The sequence below is a fragment of the Ovis aries genome, chromosome 17, assembly GCF_016772045.2.
Source record: "Ovis aries strain OAR_USU_Benz2616 breed Rambouillet chromosome 17, ARS-UI_Ramb_v3.0, whole genome shotgun sequence".
In the NCBI taxonomy this organism is placed as follows: domain Eukaryota; kingdom Metazoa; phylum Chordata; class Mammalia; order Artiodactyla; family Bovidae; genus Ovis; species Ovis aries.
The window spans coordinates 29,034,518-29,054,293 of NC_056070.1; the positions used below are offsets into that span (position 1 = coordinate 29,034,518).

The 19,776-nt window shown below is 35.7% G+C and overlaps 1 protein-coding gene across 5 annotated transcripts in view; it reads left to right on the forward strand.

Moving 5' to 3' along the window:
- Positions 1–19,776, forward strand: part of LOC101108690 (sodium channel and clathrin linker 1) — a 183,321-nt gene that overhangs the window by 105,999 nt on the left and 57,546 nt on the right. For 3 of the 5 annotated variants that reach the window (XR_009596990.1, XM_060401008.1, XM_060401010.1), the window contains exons 9-10: positions 3,561–3,631; positions 18,000–18,119. Coding sequence is in view for 3 of the 5 variants with exons in the window: in XM_060401008.1 (XP_060256991.1) it covers positions 3,561–3,631; positions 18,000–18,119 (191 nt within the window). In the remaining 2 variants the exon portion in view is untranslated. The remainder of the gene's footprint in view (positions 1–3,560; positions 3,632–17,999; positions 18,120–19,776) is intronic. The other 2 variants (XR_009596991.1, XM_060401009.1) reach the window with 1 other exon arrangement.

Below are 19,776 nucleotides of genomic sequence, written 5' to 3' on the forward strand. Positions count from 1 at the left end.
AGTAATAGGATTATGACATCTCAGACAATTCCTCTCTTTCCTTTCTTCGTTTTGCTTAGTTACCTTGCTAATCCTTGTTAGTTCCTAATGAAAATGTCTTTGTTTAAGAGTGGAGTTGTGCCATTAAAAGTAAGTTTATCCAATCAATTTTATTCTACTTTTAAAAATTTCTCCTTTAACCATGTAAAAAATACTAAATTTCTCCCTATTTATGTTAATATTGGAAACTTCTAATCACTTATTTTTAATAATGTGCTTCTTAGAGTTTTAAAATAGTACTAAAGTGCTCCAAAATAAAATGATGACTGATTTTCTTAATTAAGAAGTCTTATTTCTACATGACATTGAATAATTTAACCTAACATCACAATTGCTTATTCTTTCTTTCAGTATTTCCTAAAAGTGTGCTATTACATAATCCTTTGGAATTTTATACCACAGTGCCCATATTTTATTATATTCAACCCTAAATTATTCTGATGAAAGTCATAGAAAGCTATGTAAATATTTACAGGACATACTTTAAAAATTTCTAGTGAGTGAGTGAAAGTCACTCAGTCACGTCTGACTTTGCAACCCCATGGAATTTTCCAGGTCAGAATACTGGAGAGGGTAACCATTCCCTTCTCCTGGGGATTTTTCCAAACCAGGGATCGAACATAGGTCTCCCACATTGCAGGCAGATTCTTTACCATCTGAGCCACCAGGGAAGCCCCCCCACCCAAAAAAAGAAAAAAAAATTGTAAGGTGTTCATAACAACAGACCAAAACTAAGAATAATAGACTATGGATATAATAAAAGAGATACAGAAATGAAAGTTGGATGAAGCATTTATGTTATAAAGAGCAAAGAAAAGACTATCCTGTGGTTAAAGAAAAATGCTAAGAGAAATTTTTTAAGAGTTTGTCTTAATACATCATACATTAAGGTATATATAAATAAGACTCTACTAAATCTAAATGTTAAGTGATTGTAAAGATTTTGTAAATCTCAAGAGCATTCAGAGCATGGTCATAGAAGGAAATTTGAGTCAAAATCAAATAATTTCCATTAAAAATTTTTCTGATTATATGAATAAACTCTTAAACGAATAGATTCCTATATATGTACAGAAAGTTGATGAGTATATAACAATGAATAAAATCTTTCACAAGCAGTGTAGTTTAGTAATAGGCAGAATGTAAAATGCCCTGAACTAAATGATACCTAAAAATATGTTTATTTATTATTACTATAGATATAATAAGAGTTTATGTTTCCTACAGATTGTCTTTACTGAAAGCATATTTTTCTTGATATTTATTCATCTCTAACCCAGAAATATTTGTCAATTGCATACTAAGTTCCTTCCACTGTCATGGGTTCTCTAGTTGAAGAGAAATGTGCATCTGTTCACAGAGCCCCTGTCTAACTGGTAGAATAGGAATGACATTGGAAATAATTGGTGATTGAAAGGGAGACTTCCAGGGTCCTTTATGAATCTCCAAATTCTGTATTATTGATATAGTACATAATTTTCTTTGTGATCACAAATATGTAACATCATAAAGCCATATTCAGATGTAATTGTTGAGCTCTTAATAGGCTTGCTAGCAGGTTATATGTGATTGTTCCCTACACTAGCTTCTTAAAATTCACAATCCTAATGTATACTTCCGCTAATTACATAATCTACCTTTAAGGTGCTCACATATAGTAAAAAAAAAATGCAAGCACTAGTTATGCCAGTTCAGCGACTATATAAGTTATAATAAAGCATTAATGGTACATTACAAACATTATAAAGGAATTCAGAAACATGAATCATTTTGGGCTGAGTCATTGAGATAGCTTCACAGGAGAATTTGAATTGATATTAAAGATCATCTAGTCCCTCAAATGATACAGGCATCCTTCTATTAAATGCTTTTCAGTTTAGATGATCCTCTCTAGTGACTGCTTTTAATACCCTTTCCTTGTAAGAGATCTTTCCATTTCCCTCAAAGAGCCTGTTCCTTTGAATGCTAATTATTAGAAAGCTAAAATCTTTTTACCAGATTTCCTCCCACTGATGTGTGATTTTATCTTTTGAAATAACATAGAACAAAATCATTTCATTTTCGAGTCAGCCTTTCAGCTATATAATCATATGTCTTGCATAGATTATGCCCTATGTCACATCCACTTTTCTGTTTTAACTTTTTAATTCACCTACCTCTCATTATTCTATCCTTTCTCTGTATGCCTTGATGGTCTCTTAAATTGTAGCCTGTGAATTAAATACTGAATTCTGTACTGGAGTTGTCCACTTCCCAAGGTAAAGATGTAGTCCTCAGGCTCTCTTTCATGTCTTAATTAGGGGTTCATTCATTCCTCAAAGGTACAAGTACTTAGAAAGTACTGAATCATGTGCAAGATGCTGGCAGTTCTGAGTGGAAGTGGTTTTCAAAAATAGGCTCATGTTGTAACAAGGAATATTAAACTTTAAATACAGTACCTAAATGTGCTGCAGTGTACATTATGAAAGTATATATAAAGTTTTATCAAAATGCAAAAAGGAAACAGTTTTGTCTTAAGAGTGAGTGAACCACGTGGGGTATGGAGTGCTGAATGCTGGCAGAATGAGGACATCCCAAGTAGAGGGATATTACAAAAGTGTATTTAAAATAGGAAGTCCATGAAATTGGGTAGAGTATGGAAAAAGCTCAGTGAAAACTGCTTCAGGGACTTTACTTGGAGAGAGGTGTGAATGATCTGTTAAAATGGGAAGAGACTGAAAACAAGACTATCGGTTAGAAGGTAATAATTTATATGACGTTGCCTTTAAGGCATATAGCTAATGGCAATGATAAGGAATTTGTACCGTCATGGTAAAACCAGCACTTATGGAAGATAATTCCCTTAGAAAAAGAGTTTTTGTACACTTGGAAAGCTGTTTCATATCTTCCTTTAGCATTAGCAGACCTTGAGGAAAGCGTCCCAAAGTATATAATTTATTGGGCAGTAATACCAGGAAAAACCAGTAGGGGAGTGGAGAAATAAGGCTAGGAAAGGAGAACAAGGCAGCCAATAAAGGATTTTTATCAGTCAAGCAAATTAACCCTGTGGGTAACTGAAACTTAATCCTACAATGAACTCTGGAAGCCAGTTTATAAACAGGCTCAGAGTTATTCTACCATAGGGCGTGGGAATTTGGGATTTTTACCTACCGATTTCCTTCATTCATTGTTTTGGGCTCTTCTGGAACAGGCTGGGGACATGAATTCTACACCATCTGTAGTCGTCTACATAGAAAAAGACTACACAGAAAGACTTTGCTCTTTAGGTGAGCAAAGGAGGCTTAGAAGGCTGGAAAAAATCAGGAGATGCAGAAATGTAAATACAGGTAGTGTGAAATAAAGCAGGTATCTGCTGAAATAGGGAAGGCAAGGAAAGAGGGCTAGGGCTATATTTTATCATTAAAAATCTAATCATTATCATGAGTTCATTTTTTTCACTTACATACCCTGCAGTTAGTCTGGCATAGAGTTTTAAATGTTCTAATACTAAATGTTTCTTTCTTTTTTTTTTCTTGTGGCAGACTAATCAACATTTTCTGAAAACAGTAACTGAACAAAGTGCGGAAATCGAGCAACTCCGAAAACAACTTAGGTATTGTCAAAAATAATTTTTGTTACAATAATTACTTTTCTTCAGTGGAAGTGATGATGTCATAGTTCTTTCCATGAATGGTTTTTTTTTTTTTTTCCCTCCCTTTTAAACTTCTGTCAGTTACTTCTCATGTGCATGGTCTTTTGAGTCTGAAGAGACTGAAATCAGGAATGTTAGTCAGGAGGCAACAATAATACATATATGTGAAAGGATGTCCCATGCTGGCAAATCCAGTGCTTATAGAAAAAAATCAGTCCTCTTAAAAATTTGTTTCTACACATATTTTTCTTTGAATTCCCTTCTAAGCAGACCCTAAGAGTTTCAAAGCATGTACGTTATTTAGAGGTAAGACCAGTGAACAGCAGTAGAAAAGTAGGGAAGTGAGACCGGGGAAGGGAGGAGAAGGCAGCTAGTAAGGGGTTTTTAAAAATCACTCAGCTTAATACCGTACATATATTATGACCCAGTGGTTTAATAGTCATTGCATTAATAGACTTCAGAGGATAAACTCTAAATGACCAAAATAAACATTTTTTCACTTTTCACTCCCCCTAGTCATAATACTTAAAATTCAGAAGTATAGTCATATAAGGTTCTGTACTATGATGCTGTCATATAGAAATATCTTTAAATTGTATATTTATATTCTACAAAAAATACAGTTACTGTTTGTTAAATGAGTCTTGCTATTTAGTTTGTTTTTCCTGCTGCTGCTAAGTCACTTCAGTCGTGTCCGACTCTGCAACCCCATAGATGGCAACCCACTAGGCTCCTCCGTCCCTGGGATTCTCCAGGCAAGAATACTGAAGTGGGTTGCCATTTCCTTCTCCAATTGTTTTTCCTACCATCATGTATTTTGCCCTGCAGATACGTTAATCGGGTTTTTTAAAGACCTACTTTACAAAGTTTTATATACCACTCTTTATGTTTTTGTTTTATTAACTTCATGAACTTTTAAAATTTTAGTACATTTACCTTCTTTCTCCCTAGACAGTTTTACTTGTGGGCTTTTATTTCTTATTTCTTTCAGTGTTAATGATTTTGCAATTTAAAATAGTAATGATTTATTTAATTGCAAGATCATCTTTTTTTTAAAAAAAATGAAAGTTTTTTAAATTATAAAAGTAATGTAAGTCCATTATAAAAACACTTTGGATAGTATGAAGACATCAAATTGCAATAAAATTCTGACAGGAACGTAATACTGACTCCATAGGTTAAGAGCACAGTCCCCAGTGTGACTGCACTCAACTCAGACACCAGCCACAAGTTCAGGGGTCCCCAGGCCACTCACACCTCTCTGATCAATTGAATGCAAATATGTTGGTGTTCCCCCTAAACCCCCAGGGTTGATAGTTCTCAAAAATGCCTCAGAGAACTCAGGAAAGCACCATACTGGTGATTAAAATTTTATTACAAGGGACATAAAACAAAACCAGCCAAAAGAAGAGACTTTTGGGTGAGATCTAGAAAGATCCCAAAAGCAGAGCTTCGTGTCCTCTCCCAATAGAATCAGTGTGTTTCGCCCTCCTGGGACATCAGTGTGTTTACCAACCAGGAGTCTCACCTAAGCCTCAGTGTCCTAAGTTTTTACTGAGGTTTTATTATGTGCATATGCTCTGTATTGGGCCTTTCTGATGGCTCAGCAGGTGAAGAATCTGCCTGCAATCCAGGAGACACAGTTCAATCCCTGGCTCAGGAAGATGCCCTGGAGGAGGGCATGGCAACCCACTCCAGCATTCTTTCCTGGAGAATCATGTGGACACAGGAGCCTGGTGGGCTACAATGCAAAGGGTCACAAAGAGCTGGACAGAACTGAGTGGCTGAGCATGCTTTATATTAAATGTAGACAAGTGTACATGACAATTAAGTGAAATTTATGATGACTGCATCAAAGAGCAAAATCCTATGTGAATCAGTTTCTGAATTTTAAGTGTTATGACTAATTGAATGAATCATTGATCACTTGATTGAACTTAATCTCCAGATCTCCTTCCTTCCCCGAGGGTCAGGAGGTCAGGCCTATATCACATGGCTCAAAGCTCCAACTCTGTAGTTACATGGTTGGTCCTTCTAGTAGACCTCCTCCCATCCTGAAACTCTCTAGGTGCCTTCCATGAATCAGTTCATTACTTGAGACTACCCCTGAGTTTATGCTAAAGACATTGCCTTTACTTGGGAAGTTAAGGGTTTATATGCCCCATCTTAGAAGCTTAGACAAAGACCAGACAAAGTCATTATGCAACTCAAGTGGAAAATAAAAATCTCATAATTCCATTATTTAGAGGTAACTATTATTAACTTCTTCGGAGAAGGCAATGGCACCTCACTCCAGTACTCTTGCCTGGAAAATCCCATGGACGGAGGAGCCTGGTGGGCTGCAGTCCAAGGGGTCGCTAAGAGTTGGGCACGACTGAGTGACTTCACTTTCACTTTTCATTTTCATGCATTGGAGAAGGAAATGGCAACCCATTCCAGTATTCTTGGCCTGGAGAATCCCAGGATCGAGGAGCCTGATGGGCTGCCGTCTATGGGGTCGCACAGAGTCGGACACGACTGAAGCGACTTAGCAGCAGCAGCAGCATTATTAACTTCTTAAATGTATAACTTAGGTTTGTGTATTTAAATATTTTAGTAAAAAAAGGGAAGTGGTATACACACTAATAGCCTATTTTTTTTTTACTTATAGATAATATGAATATCATATCAATATTATCAACCATAACATTGTATAGTATACTACTAGGGATGTGCTATATTTATTAGTTAAATTCTTAAATTCACTTTCTACTATTTAATAGAATATTTAGTAGCCTTTTTATAGGCTACCTATTCATCAGACATTACACTTAGAGCAGTTTTAGAACAGTAAATACATATAGTTAGTGTTAGATATTATTATTATTTATAGTGATTAAATAAAACTTTAATACTACTAAAGAAATTAAAATGAATCTTATCTAATTTAGGATGTTTAGAAGAAAGGCCAATTTGATTGAATCTTTTGTTATATACATTTTTTAAAACATGTTTTTAAAATTGTTTTATCATAAAAAATGTAGATACTAAAGCATAAACTGACAGAAACACAAGGCGTAGAGCAAATCCATAATGCTAGTAAAGATTTTAACACTGATACAATCTTTATCTGTTAAATATAAGTTTAATAAAGATTTAACTCATATAAAAGATGTGATTTATGTGATTAACAGCTTGATTTAACACACCTCTCTAAAACATTGAATCCATTATTTCAATAAATATTTAGCAAGCATCAGCTATGTGCCAGACTCTACCCATGGGATGCATCAATGTACAGTACAGCTAAAGACCTCTGTCTTTTTGGAACTTACATCTAGCAGGAGCAGGCAGACAATAAACATGACATCTTAGTATGTTAAGAGGCAATAAGTGCTAGAGAAGAACAAAGCAAAACAAAAAAATCTCCCTTTAATAAATTTTGCTGGGGAAGTACTTCTTAATCAAAATTTAAACGCAAGCCAAAAAGGTAAAAATTGATTTGAGTATGTTAAAATGTAAAACTTGCATTATAAAAATTAATATACGTCAAATGAAGACATTTGCAAAGCGTGCAGCTGACAGTGCATTAGTGTTGAGCATACATTGCCTAAGCATCAATAAAAATAAATAAAAATCCATATGCTATTGGGCAAAGGATATGAACAAACATTTCAAAAATATAGCAATCAGGAAAATGCAGGTTAATACTGTGGAATATAACAAGGTAAAAGACGATTACAGTATGATGTAATTCATATACATTTAAAATGTTTTAAGCAACATTGCATAGATTATGGACATGTATGTTTTAGTTATATATGACATATTCATATATGTAAAATAATTTTAAAGTATGTGTGTAATATATATACACATTTGTGTGTGTGTGTATATACACACACATGTATTGTGCATGTGTGCATGCATGTACTATTAAAGAATAAAATAAAAACATGTCCAGAAATAGTATAGGGAGAAGGATAGTAAAATATGGTGATTGCATCCTGTGGAATACTGTTCATCATTTAAAAACATGTATTTACATGTAAAGATGTAGTAACAGAATCATAGGGTAGAGCTAGAAAACAAGGTTATGTTGAGAAAGTAAAAATATGGATCTATGGCACAAAAATACATACATGTATATAATAATATATATTTTACCAGTATATGTATATATCCAGAGATGTGTCATATTTTAATGTGAACCTACAAAAATGAAGGGGAATGAGAGAGGTTGGGAATGAACAGGAAAATAAAAATAAATAAGAGCAGATTTTTCACAGCTAATAGTCATGGGCAGATCATGGAGTCACAGAAAGAATAGTGTGATTAACTCAACTCTGCATTCAAGGTTCAGAAAAGAGTGGAAGAAAAGAATAAAATACGAGGTTTATAATATCAGTAGGATAAATCAGGGTGTGGAAATTTTGGAAGGAAAATGAATAAGAAAATTGGTTCATAAAGACCTACTATAATATGGTTGTTGTTGTGTTAGTTGCTCAGTCGTGTCTCAGTCTTCGCAACCCCATGGACTGTAGCCTGCCAGACTCCACTGTCCATGGAATTCTCCAGGCAAGAATACTGGAGTGGGTAGCCATTCCTTTCTCCAAAGGATCTTCCCCACCCTTGGATTGAACCCGGGTTTCCTGTATTGCAGGCAGATTCTTTACCATCTGAGCCACCATATTGGGAAGCCCAATATGATGATGATGCAAGACAGTTTCTGAGACTATGGTTCAGTTTGATTTCTTCTATAAATTTAGGAAGTTGAGCTAAATGATTATTAAGATACCTCTAGCCATAAAATTTCATGATTCTTCTAATGCCCTTTCTCCCAATATCACCAAGTTCTGCCCATTTTCTCTATATAGAGTCTTTAAAAAAAGACTGGGCTTTTGATACTGGGCTAAAGGACATTGGAAGAATCAAGAAATTTTATGGCTAAAGGTATCGTAATAATCATTTAGCTCAACTTCCTGAATTTATATAAGAAACCAAACTGAATCAAAGTCTCAGAAATTGTCTTCCAGGGTTGCACAACAAATTCATGGAGGAGCTAAATTAGAACTTGTGTTTTGTAATTGCTACTCTAGAGAGTTTCTAAACGTGACTCGAACAGTATTCACAGCAGTAAGGAAGTCAAGAATGAAAGTTGATCGTTGAAGAATGATGAGTGGATATATTGTTTTTTGACAACTATGTTATTTGGTTTTGGGGCATCTGAGTCTGCAGATTATAAATTGAGATTACAGATTAACAAAGCTAGTTTTGGTTTTATAAAGCCTAAAACATCTTAAGTGTTTAACTGTCCATGAGCAACTTTGCCATAATATTTACTGACAATATTACATAGCTTAACACTAAGCAATTCAGAGTTGTATACATAAAACTATGCTTGCTTTTCCTGCCACAGGCTTGAAAGAACAGAAGGATAAGCAGATGCTTCTTTTAGGGAAAAGGATGTTGCTTTCAAGTTTGACAGATTCTGAATGATGGGCATATTGATATTACCAGAATTTAGGTTTTGAGATACCCTGTATGTGTGTATCTGTGCCAAAAATAACTACATTAGAAACTCTTTAAACACTAGCTTTGTGTAAGTGTATACTTATACTGAAAATTTACTAGTTTCAATTTGTTATTTGATGTTAATGATACAAAAAAAATGAGAATCATATGAACTTATAATTAAATCTTTTATCATTTTTCTTTTCAAGCGTTTCTAATGATACCAATCATAGCAGACAAAACTTGTCAGCCTAGTTTCAAAGAAGCTTCATTCACCTGGTCTTTCCCAACCCTCCAGTTAGATACGATAGTCATTTTGCTGTTTCTCATGAAGAACTTTCCATTCCTTCTTTTTTGCATTTGACCTTTATTCTGTTTTGTAGAAAATTTATAATTTTCTAAATCTTGTTTAAGCTTGCCTTCTCCAGGAATACTTCTCTCATTCATTCCAGCAGATTTTTTACTGTTCTTTTCTTGTGGATGTACTGAGCGTTTATTCCTTTTAACTGAGATTTTATGCTGTTTTTTTCTTTAGATGATTTTTTCTGTCATATATATTTCTTTATAATGTATACCCAGCTAAGTCATGAAAATAATTACTTTTCAGGCCATGTGTGCTCAGATTTTATATCTGTCTTGTGAAGTCTTTGAAGGAAAGGACTTCATTTGTGTGTCTTTTGGGAACAACAGTATTATCTTTGTAAAAGTGTGTAGTGTAAAGATTGACTCAAAAGCATTTGTGTAAGGGTTCATAGTATCTTTTCATTAGAGAGGCATTACCAGAGTTTATTTTTAAAAAAACTTTAGCCATTAAGGAATGATCTCATTAGCAGGTATAGATAACTGTTTTCGTATAAAGAATTTGTAACTTAGTAATCTATTTTTATTTATTGAGGACTTACATACTACATGTGTGCTCTCAATGTAGAAACAGTGTTTATTAAGTTTATACATGATGTGAAAGCCTCTAAATTGTTGAAATCTGACCTATTGCATCTTATGTACACTTTTGTAGCTTCCATAATCTCTAAAGATAAGAGCTTATTAAATTTTTGTAGCTCAAACATCTCTTGGTTATCTCTACCAAGATAAGTCAGAGGTAATAAACTTAGCATGTTATTAATATCTCTTGAATCTTCTCTTTGTATTTATAAATGGCACCATTCAGTTTCTGCTTCACAAAATTTGGAGGCATCCTAAATTCTTTTCTGTCCCAACTCTACCTTCTAAGTGTCTCTCAGATCCTTCACTTTTGCATCATTACGTTATTGCCTTTGCTCAGTCCATCATCTCATCTGAGCTTCTGCAGGAACCTCCAGATTGGCTTACCTCTTCTCCATCTTCCTTTTTCATACTGTCATCAAAATGATCTTTCAGAAATAAAATCTGATCATGTCAGTCTCCTTCAATGACTTCAAAATACCTATGGGATATAATCGAAATTATTTAACTTGACATGAAGTCTTCTATGACCTGACCCCTGGCTACTTAACTGTGTATCTTGTCACTCTTCATCTCAGTTTCCTGAACTATTCCCAGTTACCCAAACAAGCTGTGCTATTTCATAAATCCCTCCCTGTGCTCAAATTGTTCCTGATGCCTAAAATGCCTTTTCCTGATAAATATCTTCTCAGCTTTCAGGATTCAGAAGTGTCATATCTTCTAGAAATCACTTTCTGCATCTTATGGTTTCTTCCTCCCCAGGTACAACCAGATATGCCTTCCTGTGTGCCTCAGCCATAAGCTGCACATTTATCTGTCACAGTATATTTAACACTTTAATGTACTTAATTCTTTGCATATTAATCACTTTGCTAGTTTTTAAGCTCCTTTAAAGTGTGGATCTTTATGTAGCCCTTTTCACCTTACCATCGTTTAAGACAGTGCTAGACATCTGGCAAGATGCTCAAAAGAAAAAAAAGATAACTCTACAACTAAACCAACTAGAAAAGGAAGAGTTGGAGAACCCCAGAGTTAGTAGAAGGAAAGAAATCTTAAAAATTAGGGCAGAAATAAATGCAAAAGAAACAAAAGAGACCATAGCAAAAATCAACAAAGCCAAAAGCTGGTTCTTTGAAAGGATAAATAAAATTGACAAACCATTAGCCAGACTCATCAAGAAGCAAAGAGAGAAAAATCAAATCAATAAAATTAGAAATGAAAATGGAGAGATCACAACAGACAACACAGAAATACAAAGGATCATAAGAGACTACTATCAGCAGTTGTATGCCAATAAAATGGACAACGTGGAAGAAATGGACAAATTCTTAGAAAAGTACAATTTTCCAAAACTGAACCAGGAAGAAATCGAAAATCTTAACAGACCCATCACAAGCACGGAAATTGATACGGTAATCAGAAATCTTCCAGCAAACAAAAGCCCAGGTCCAGATGGCTTCACAGCTGAATTCTACCAAAAATTTCGAGAAGAGCTAACACCTATCCTACTCAAACTCTTCCAGAAAATTGCAGAGGAAGGTAAACTTCCAAACTCATTCTATGAGGCCACCATCACCCTAATACCAAAACCTGACAAAGATGTCACAAAAAAAGAAAACTACAGGCCAGTATCTCTGATGAACATAGATGCAAAAATCCTCAACAAAATTCTAGCAATCAGAATCCAACAACACATTAAAAAGATCATACACCATGACCAAGTGGGCTTTATCCCAGGGATGCAAGGATTCTTCAATATCCACAAATCAATCAATGTAATTCACCACATTAACAAATTGAAAAATAAAAACCATATGATTATCTCAATAGATGCAGAGAAGGCCTTTGACAAAATTCAACATCCATTTATGATAAAAACTCTCCAGAAAGCAGGAATAGAAGGAACATATCTCAACATAATAAAAGCTATCTATGACAAACCCACAGCAAACATTATCCTCAATGGTGAAAAATTGAAAGCATTTCCCTAAAGTCAGGAACAAGACAAGGGTGTCCACTTTCACCGCTACTATTCAACATAGTTCTGGAAGTTTTGGCCACAGCAATCAGAGCAGAAAAAGAAATAAAAGGAATCCAAATTGGAAAAGAAGAAGTAAAACTCTCACTGTTTGCAGATGACATGATCCTCTACATGGAAAACCCTAAAGACTCCACCAGAAAATTACTAGAGCTAATCAATGAATATAGTAAAGTTGCAGGATATAAAATCAACACACAGAAATCCCTTGCATTCCTATACACGAATAATGAGAAAGTAGAAAAGAATTTAAGGAAACAATTCCATTCACCATTGCAACGAAAAGAATAAAATACTTAGGAATATATCTACCTAAAGAAACTAAAGACCTATATATAGAAAACTATAAAACACTGATGAAAGAAATCAAAGAGGACACTAATAGATGGAGAAATATACCATGTTCATGGATTGGAAGAATCAATATAGTGAAAATGAGTATACTACCCAAAGCAATTTACAAATTCAATGCAATCCCTATCAAGCTACCAGCCACATTTTTCACAGAACTAGAACAAATAATTTCAAGATTTGTATGGAAATACAAAAACCTCGAATAGCCAAAGCAATCTTGAGAAAGAAGAATGGAACTGGAGGAATCAACTTGCCTGACTTCAGGCTCTACTACAAAGCCACAGTCATCAAGACAATATGGTACTGGCACAAAGACAGACACATAGATCAATGGAACAAAATAGAAAGCCCAGAGATAAATCCACACACATATGGACACCTTATCTTTGACAAAGGAGGCAAGAATATACAATGGAGTAAAGACAATCTCTTTAACAAGTGGTGCTGGGAAAACTGGTCAACCACTTGTAAAAAGAATGAAACTAGATCACTTTCTAACACCGCACACAAAAATAAACTCAAAATGGATTAAAGATCTAAATGTAAGATCAGAAACTATAAAACTCCTAGAGGAGAACATAGGCAAAACACTCTCAGACATAAATCACAGCAGGATCCTCTATGATCCACCTCCCAGAATGCTGGAAATAAAAGCAAAAATAAACAAATGGGATCTAATTAAAATTAAAAGCTTCTGCACAACAAAGGAAAATATAAGCAAGGTGAAAAGACAGCCTTCTGAATGGGAGAAAATAATAGCAAATGAAGCAACTGACAAACAACTAATCTCAAAATATACAAGCAACTTCTGCAGCTCAACTCCAGAAAAATAAACGACCCAATCAAAAAATGGGCCAAAGAACTAAATAGACATTTCTCCAAAGAAGACATACGGATGGCTAACAAACACATGAAAAGATGCTCAACATCACTCATTATTAGAGAAATGCAAATCAAAACCACAATGAGGTACCACTTCACACCAGTCAGAATGGCTGCGATCCAAAAATCTGCAAGCAATAAATGCTGGAGAGGGTGTGGAGAAAAGGGAACCCTCCTACACTGTTGGTGGGAATGCAAACTAGTACAGCCACTATGGAGAACAGTGTGGAGATTCCTTAAAAATTGCAAATAGAACTACCTTATGACCCAGCAATCCCACTTCTGGGCATACACACCGAGGAAACCAGAATTGAAAGAGACACATGTACCCCAATGTTCATCGCAGCACTGTTTATAATAGCCAGGACATGGAAACAACCTAGATGTCCATCAGCAGATGAATGGATAAGAAAGCTGTGGTACATATACACAATGGAGTATTACTCAGCCGTTAAAAAGAATTCATTTGAATCAGTTCTGATGAGATGGATGAAACTGGAGCCGATTATACAGAGTGAAGTAAGCCAGAAAGAAAAACACCAATACAGTATACTAACACATATATATGGAATTTAGGAAGATGGCAATGACGACCCTGTATGCAAGACAGGGAAAGAGACACAGATGTGTATAACGGACTTTTGGACTCAGAGGGAGAGGGAGAGGGTGGGATGATTTGGGAGAATGACATTCTAACATGTATTCTATCATGTGAATTGAATCGCCAGTCTATGTCTGACGCAGGATGCAGCATGCTTGGGGCTGGTGCATGGGGATGACCCAGAAAGATGTTATGGGGAGGGAGGTGGGAGGGGGTTCATGTTTGGGAATGCATGTAAGAATTAAGATTTTAAATTTTAAAAAATAAAAAAAGAAAAAAAAGAAAAAAAAAGAATTAACGATTTTAAAATTTAAAAAATAAAAACTAAAAAAAAAAAGAAAGAAAAAAAAGAAAAACAAGAAACAACTTTTTGAGTCATTAAGTCAGTTAATTAATTAAATTGCATTTCCTCAGAGGAGCAAAGCTAAGCTCATTTATGTGGATTTTCTATTTGTGTATTTTGCCGCCAGTCTTTGGGGGCACAGCTGTTTTCTTAGACTGCCATTCCTTGGAGAATTACCTCTTACCTTCCTCAGCCATGCAGTCGTATGTATCCGCTTGGTAGTCCGGGATGATGAAACCTCGTGCTGTCGTGTTTTGTGCTGCCCAGTTGTGAGTCATAATTTTGTCCACTGTATCCTGTCACTTAGTGGATTACTACAGTGCCTGTGTTTAAATAACTGTTGCTTCACTTAATAATGCCCCAAAGCACAAGAGTAGTGATGTTGGCAATTCAGATATGCCAAGGAGAAGCCTTAAAGTGCTTCCTTTAATGAAAAGGGGAAAATTCTCTGTTTAATAAAGAAAGAACAGCTTCTGCTGAGGTTGCTAAAACCAATGGTAAAAAACAAATCTGCCTGAAATTGTGAAGAAGGAGAAAGAAATTCATGCTGACTTTGCTGTTGCACCAACTGCAGAAGTTACAGCCACGGTTCATGGTAAGTGTTTAGTTAAGATGAGAAAGGCATTAAACTTGTGCAATAAGAGAAAGACCACATTCACATAACTTCTGTTATTGTTAAAATTGTTTTATTAATTTTTGCCATTAATTTCTTATTGTGCCCAATCTAAGTTTTGATTTATGTGTTATATAGAGAAAAACATGGTATACGTCGATTTCAGTAGGATCCACAGTTGTAGGCGTCCACTGGGAGTCTTGGAACATATCTCCTGCAGATAAGGGAGGACTACTGTGTATGTACCTCTGCCAGGTAGTAGTTTTATTGTAGCTGAGATAACAGATTTTTCTCAGATGTTTTATGTTCCAATTTGAATAATATTGTGTCTTTTATTATAAAGATGCTATGGAAATCTGGAATTCATCGATCACTGGGTTTGATTCATAGAGAGTCTTGGAAACTGTCCTATGTGAGAAATGGCCCTGAGCAGATGTGCTTAGTCATAAGAACTGCCAGACAGTTTCTTATGTGTTGGCAGCTAGTTGTTCTGAGAGTAGAAAACATGTTTTAAGAAATAGGGTTTTGCTGTCAGTTTCCTATCTCTTTACCCTGTTTCACTTTAATGTTATTTATGGGGTTATTTAGTCACCCCTTATTCAAAAATGTTTGTATCATTATCATTTAAACTTTCAGGCATAAAGAAAAATATGAGACTTTACTTCTAGAACACACTAGTCAACAGCAGAAAGAAATTCATAATTTCATGTTTGGAACTTTTGCCTCTTATACTAGTTTTATTTCAAAATGTATTTTTTATTGATAATTTTATTTTGCAGACACTCCACATTTGTATACCTGACCCCAAAGTACACTTCTGTGTGATGTGAAGTATAAAGAGCATAGACTTTGAAGTCAGACAGCTTTAGATTAGTATTCTTATTTTAAATTTTCTCTTGATTTGGCCACGTTGCTTAACTGAATGAACTTTAGTTTTTTGGTTTTTTAAAAAATGTCTATTGAAGTATAGTTGATTTGCAATGTTGTGTTAGTTTCAGGTATAGAGCGAAGTGACTTCAGTTATACATATACATATATCCTCTCTTTTTTAAAGATTCTTTTCCCATATTAGATTACTGAGTAGAGTTCCTTGTGCTATACACTAGGTTCTTATTATTTATTTTATAAATAATAGTGAATTCCAGTCTTCTAATTTCTTAATCTCTGCAATAGAAAAAAGTTCTCTCCCTTGCTCTGGAAATTAGCCTTACCTTTGTTGTTACTGTTAGTTGCTAGGAACTAGATAAAGTGTTCCTTTCTTTTCCCCTCCTTTCTATTGTTATATCCCCATGTCTTGCCAGCTGTACAACCCTGAACTTGTTTCTTCTTGTATGTTGTTCCATCAGTTATATTCACTCTTTTTACAAATCTTAGTCTCATAGTTTCTTCTAAGACCTCAGGTGTGTATACATACCTATACCTCCCCTGATGATTCCTCAGATAACTGTATTGTCTGCTTCCCATTCTTTGAAATTGCTTGGAGGAAAAACCTGCATTTGCTGTAGTTGTTCCTCAGAATTTCTTTCAATTTGGATTTGGTCCCCTATCTCTATCCTTCTCCTTAAGTTGACTGGCACCATTTTCGCCTTAAAACAAAATCCTTCTTTCTCCTTCTTTTATGTCCTTGAAAATTTTTTCTATTAGGTCTTTTTTGTTTGTATCCTGATTTCTTCTCTGACTTTTGTCACTGTTTCCCTTTTTTGCTTTTCCCATTTCCATCCTACCTGCTAAAAGTAGAAATTTCTTAAATTTCTGGCCATGTTACACAGTTTCCCTGCCCCATCCCCTCCTTGGATGATCACCTTTACCCTACCCAACTTAAACTTGATCTCAATGACAGTGTTTCCCACATGTGTACTCTGGTCTTATCACTTTGTCAGCTCTATACTTGAATACTAGGGCAGTGGTTTTTAAACTGTTTTTAGTTAAAAAGTCTTAAACACAAAACCCTAATATATTGATAAACATGGAATTTCTGTGATTGATTGATGGGAGGAGGGAAATCTTCCCCATCTTAGTAACTGATACTGTCTTCAGACCAGTGAATCTTGCTTGGTTCTGCTCTTTTGGTTTACCCTTACAGTCAAGTCGTTTTTGCACTGATCCAGATGATCATAAATCCAGTCATCAACACTGTCATCGCTACCCCAAGCCATCACTCTCTCTTCCTTGTCTTTGCCTCCTGTTTTCCCTGTTTTCTCTCTTACCCCACTTTATTTATTCTTCACACACCAGCCCAAAAAATCTCCTCAGAGCATAAAGCAAATCACATCACTCACTTGCTTACAACACTCAGTGGATTTCATTGCAGTTGGAACAGATTCCAAAATTCTTTCCTTGCCCAGAAGCACTTATATTCTCTGTTGTCTCTGCCTTCCTCTCTACGTTCATCTTACACTTTTCTCTCTCTGATACATCCCAGCTAATTGTTCCTTATTAAGTACCTTTCTCACACTCTTTGCATTTATTACTAATCTTGCTGCCTGTAGTTTTCTTCACCTTGTGTGCGTGCATGTGTGCTCCGTCATGTCTGATTCCTTGCAACCCTGTGGACTGCCACCCACCGGGCTCCTCTCTCCACAGGATTTTCCAGGCAAGGATGCTGGAGTGGGTTGCCATTTCCTTCTCCAACTTTCACCCTAGATTTTCTTAAATCAGCGCCATTGTCTTGGTTAGTTCAAATATTCCTTCTTTATAGACAGGTTGTCACTGATGATCCAAGTCTCTCTCCCATTGTTATATATAATGTGCTTCATTGCATTATCACATTCTGAAATTATCTCATTTGTTTGTTTACATATTTGTTGTCTGTCTCCCTAAAGCAATATAAACTTTATGAGGTCAGAGGCTTTTTCTTCCTAGTTTGCCACTGTATCAGCAGTGCTGACAACAGTCCTTAGTGTAGCTTGGGTGAGAGTGAAAGTCGCTCAGTCATGTCTGACTCTTTGTGACTCATGGACCATACAGTGATTCTCCAGGCCAGAATACTGGAGTGGGTAGCCTTTCACTTCTCCAGGGGATCTTCCCAGCCCAGGGATCAAGCCCAGGTCTCCTGCATTGCAGGTGGATTCTTTACCAGCTGAGCCACAAGGGAAGCCCAAGAATACTGGAGTGGGTAGCCTATCCCTTCACCAGCGAATCTTCGCTGACCCAGGAATCGAACCAGGGTCTCCTGCATTGCAGGTGGGTTCTTTACCAACTGAGCTATCGGGGAGTAGTTTGGGTTGGTGCTCAATAAAAATAAGCATAGGACTCCTGAAATAGCTAAAAATAAACAAAAGCTGATACAGTTACTAACACATATATATGGAATTTAGAAAGATGGTAATGATGACCCTGTATGTGAGACAGCAAAAGAGACACAGGTGTATAGAATGGACTTTTGGACTCTGAGGGAGAGGGAGAGGGTGGGATGATTCGGGAGAATGGCACTGAAACATGTATACTATCATGTAAGAAACGAATCGCCAGTCTATGTTCGATGCAGGATACAGGATGCTTGGGGCTGGTGCACAGGGATGATCCAGAGAGATGATATAGGGTGGGAGGTGGGAGGGGGGTTCAGGATTGGGAACTCGTGTACACCCGTGGTGGATTCATGTCAATGTATGGCAAAACCAATACAGTATTGTAAAGTAAAATAAAGTAAAAATAAAAATTTAAAAAAAAAAAAGCTGAATGAGCCATGAACATGTGAAACTCAACATGTCCAGATTATATTCATAGTGCAAGGCATATTATAAACATTCAATAAATATTTGTTCAAAGAGTGAATGGATAGAATCCCTTAAATTCTGTCTCTCTAAAGTCTGTGCCATCTCTCCCAGTGGAACTGCTTGCTTATCGTTACCATCACTCATGTAGGACATTCCCTGCCTTTTATTCAAATTCCTAAAGTGTAGCTCTGATCCCATTATATTCGAGTAGCTCTCCATTGCCCTTAAATTAATATAAATTGCCTAACTTGTCAATTAAGGTCATTTACGTTGTAGGCCCCATTGCCTTTTTCAGTCTTCCTTCCCTTCTTCCCTAAATAAGCCCTACACCTGCCTACCTTTATGCTTGAACTTATTTGTTCCTTCCTGAAGCTCTTTTAAGATTTACTCTTGTGAGTAAATTTACTCTTGTGAGATCTCTGCTTGTGAGATTCACTGTCCGGCCTCTGCCAATTCTTACTTTCAATACCTCCCACTTTAATATTCCCTAAACTAAATGCAAATGTACTACCTACTCTGAATCATAATACTTCAGTCTTTTGTGATGCTTAAAGTGTGCTTTGTGGCCCTCCTAAAGATTACGGTATCTAACCTATTTTTGTGTGTTTTGTATTACCTTAAAAACACCTTCTGTGTTCTAGATGTCACAGGTACTTAGTAAACATTTTTTGAGTATGCCCATTGCATAAGCCTGGTTAAAATAGAAAGTGAATTAATATGTTATACACTTTGTCAGTGGTACCCAAAGTCATATAACTCTAAAACTATATTTGAAATAATTGTTGACAGTCTCTTTGTAATGGTAAACATACTGATTGTGCAGTTATTCAGTAAAATCTAAGGCCGTAGCTGTGTATCAGAATTATCTGTAGAGATTCTGAAAAACAGATGAGCAGGTACCACTCTGACATTCTGAATGAATAAGACTCAGAGGCTGTATATAATGTAGTTACAAAAGGCTTGCTTTTGTACAAAGAAAGTATAGAGAGTTACTACTGAAAAGTAAAAGTGTTCGTCACTCAGTTGTTTCTGACTGGTTTGATGGAAAATTATATTTCAACATAGAAATTGGGATTTTGAACTACTTTGAATTATATATAATTTTGAATTATGTAAAAAATTAT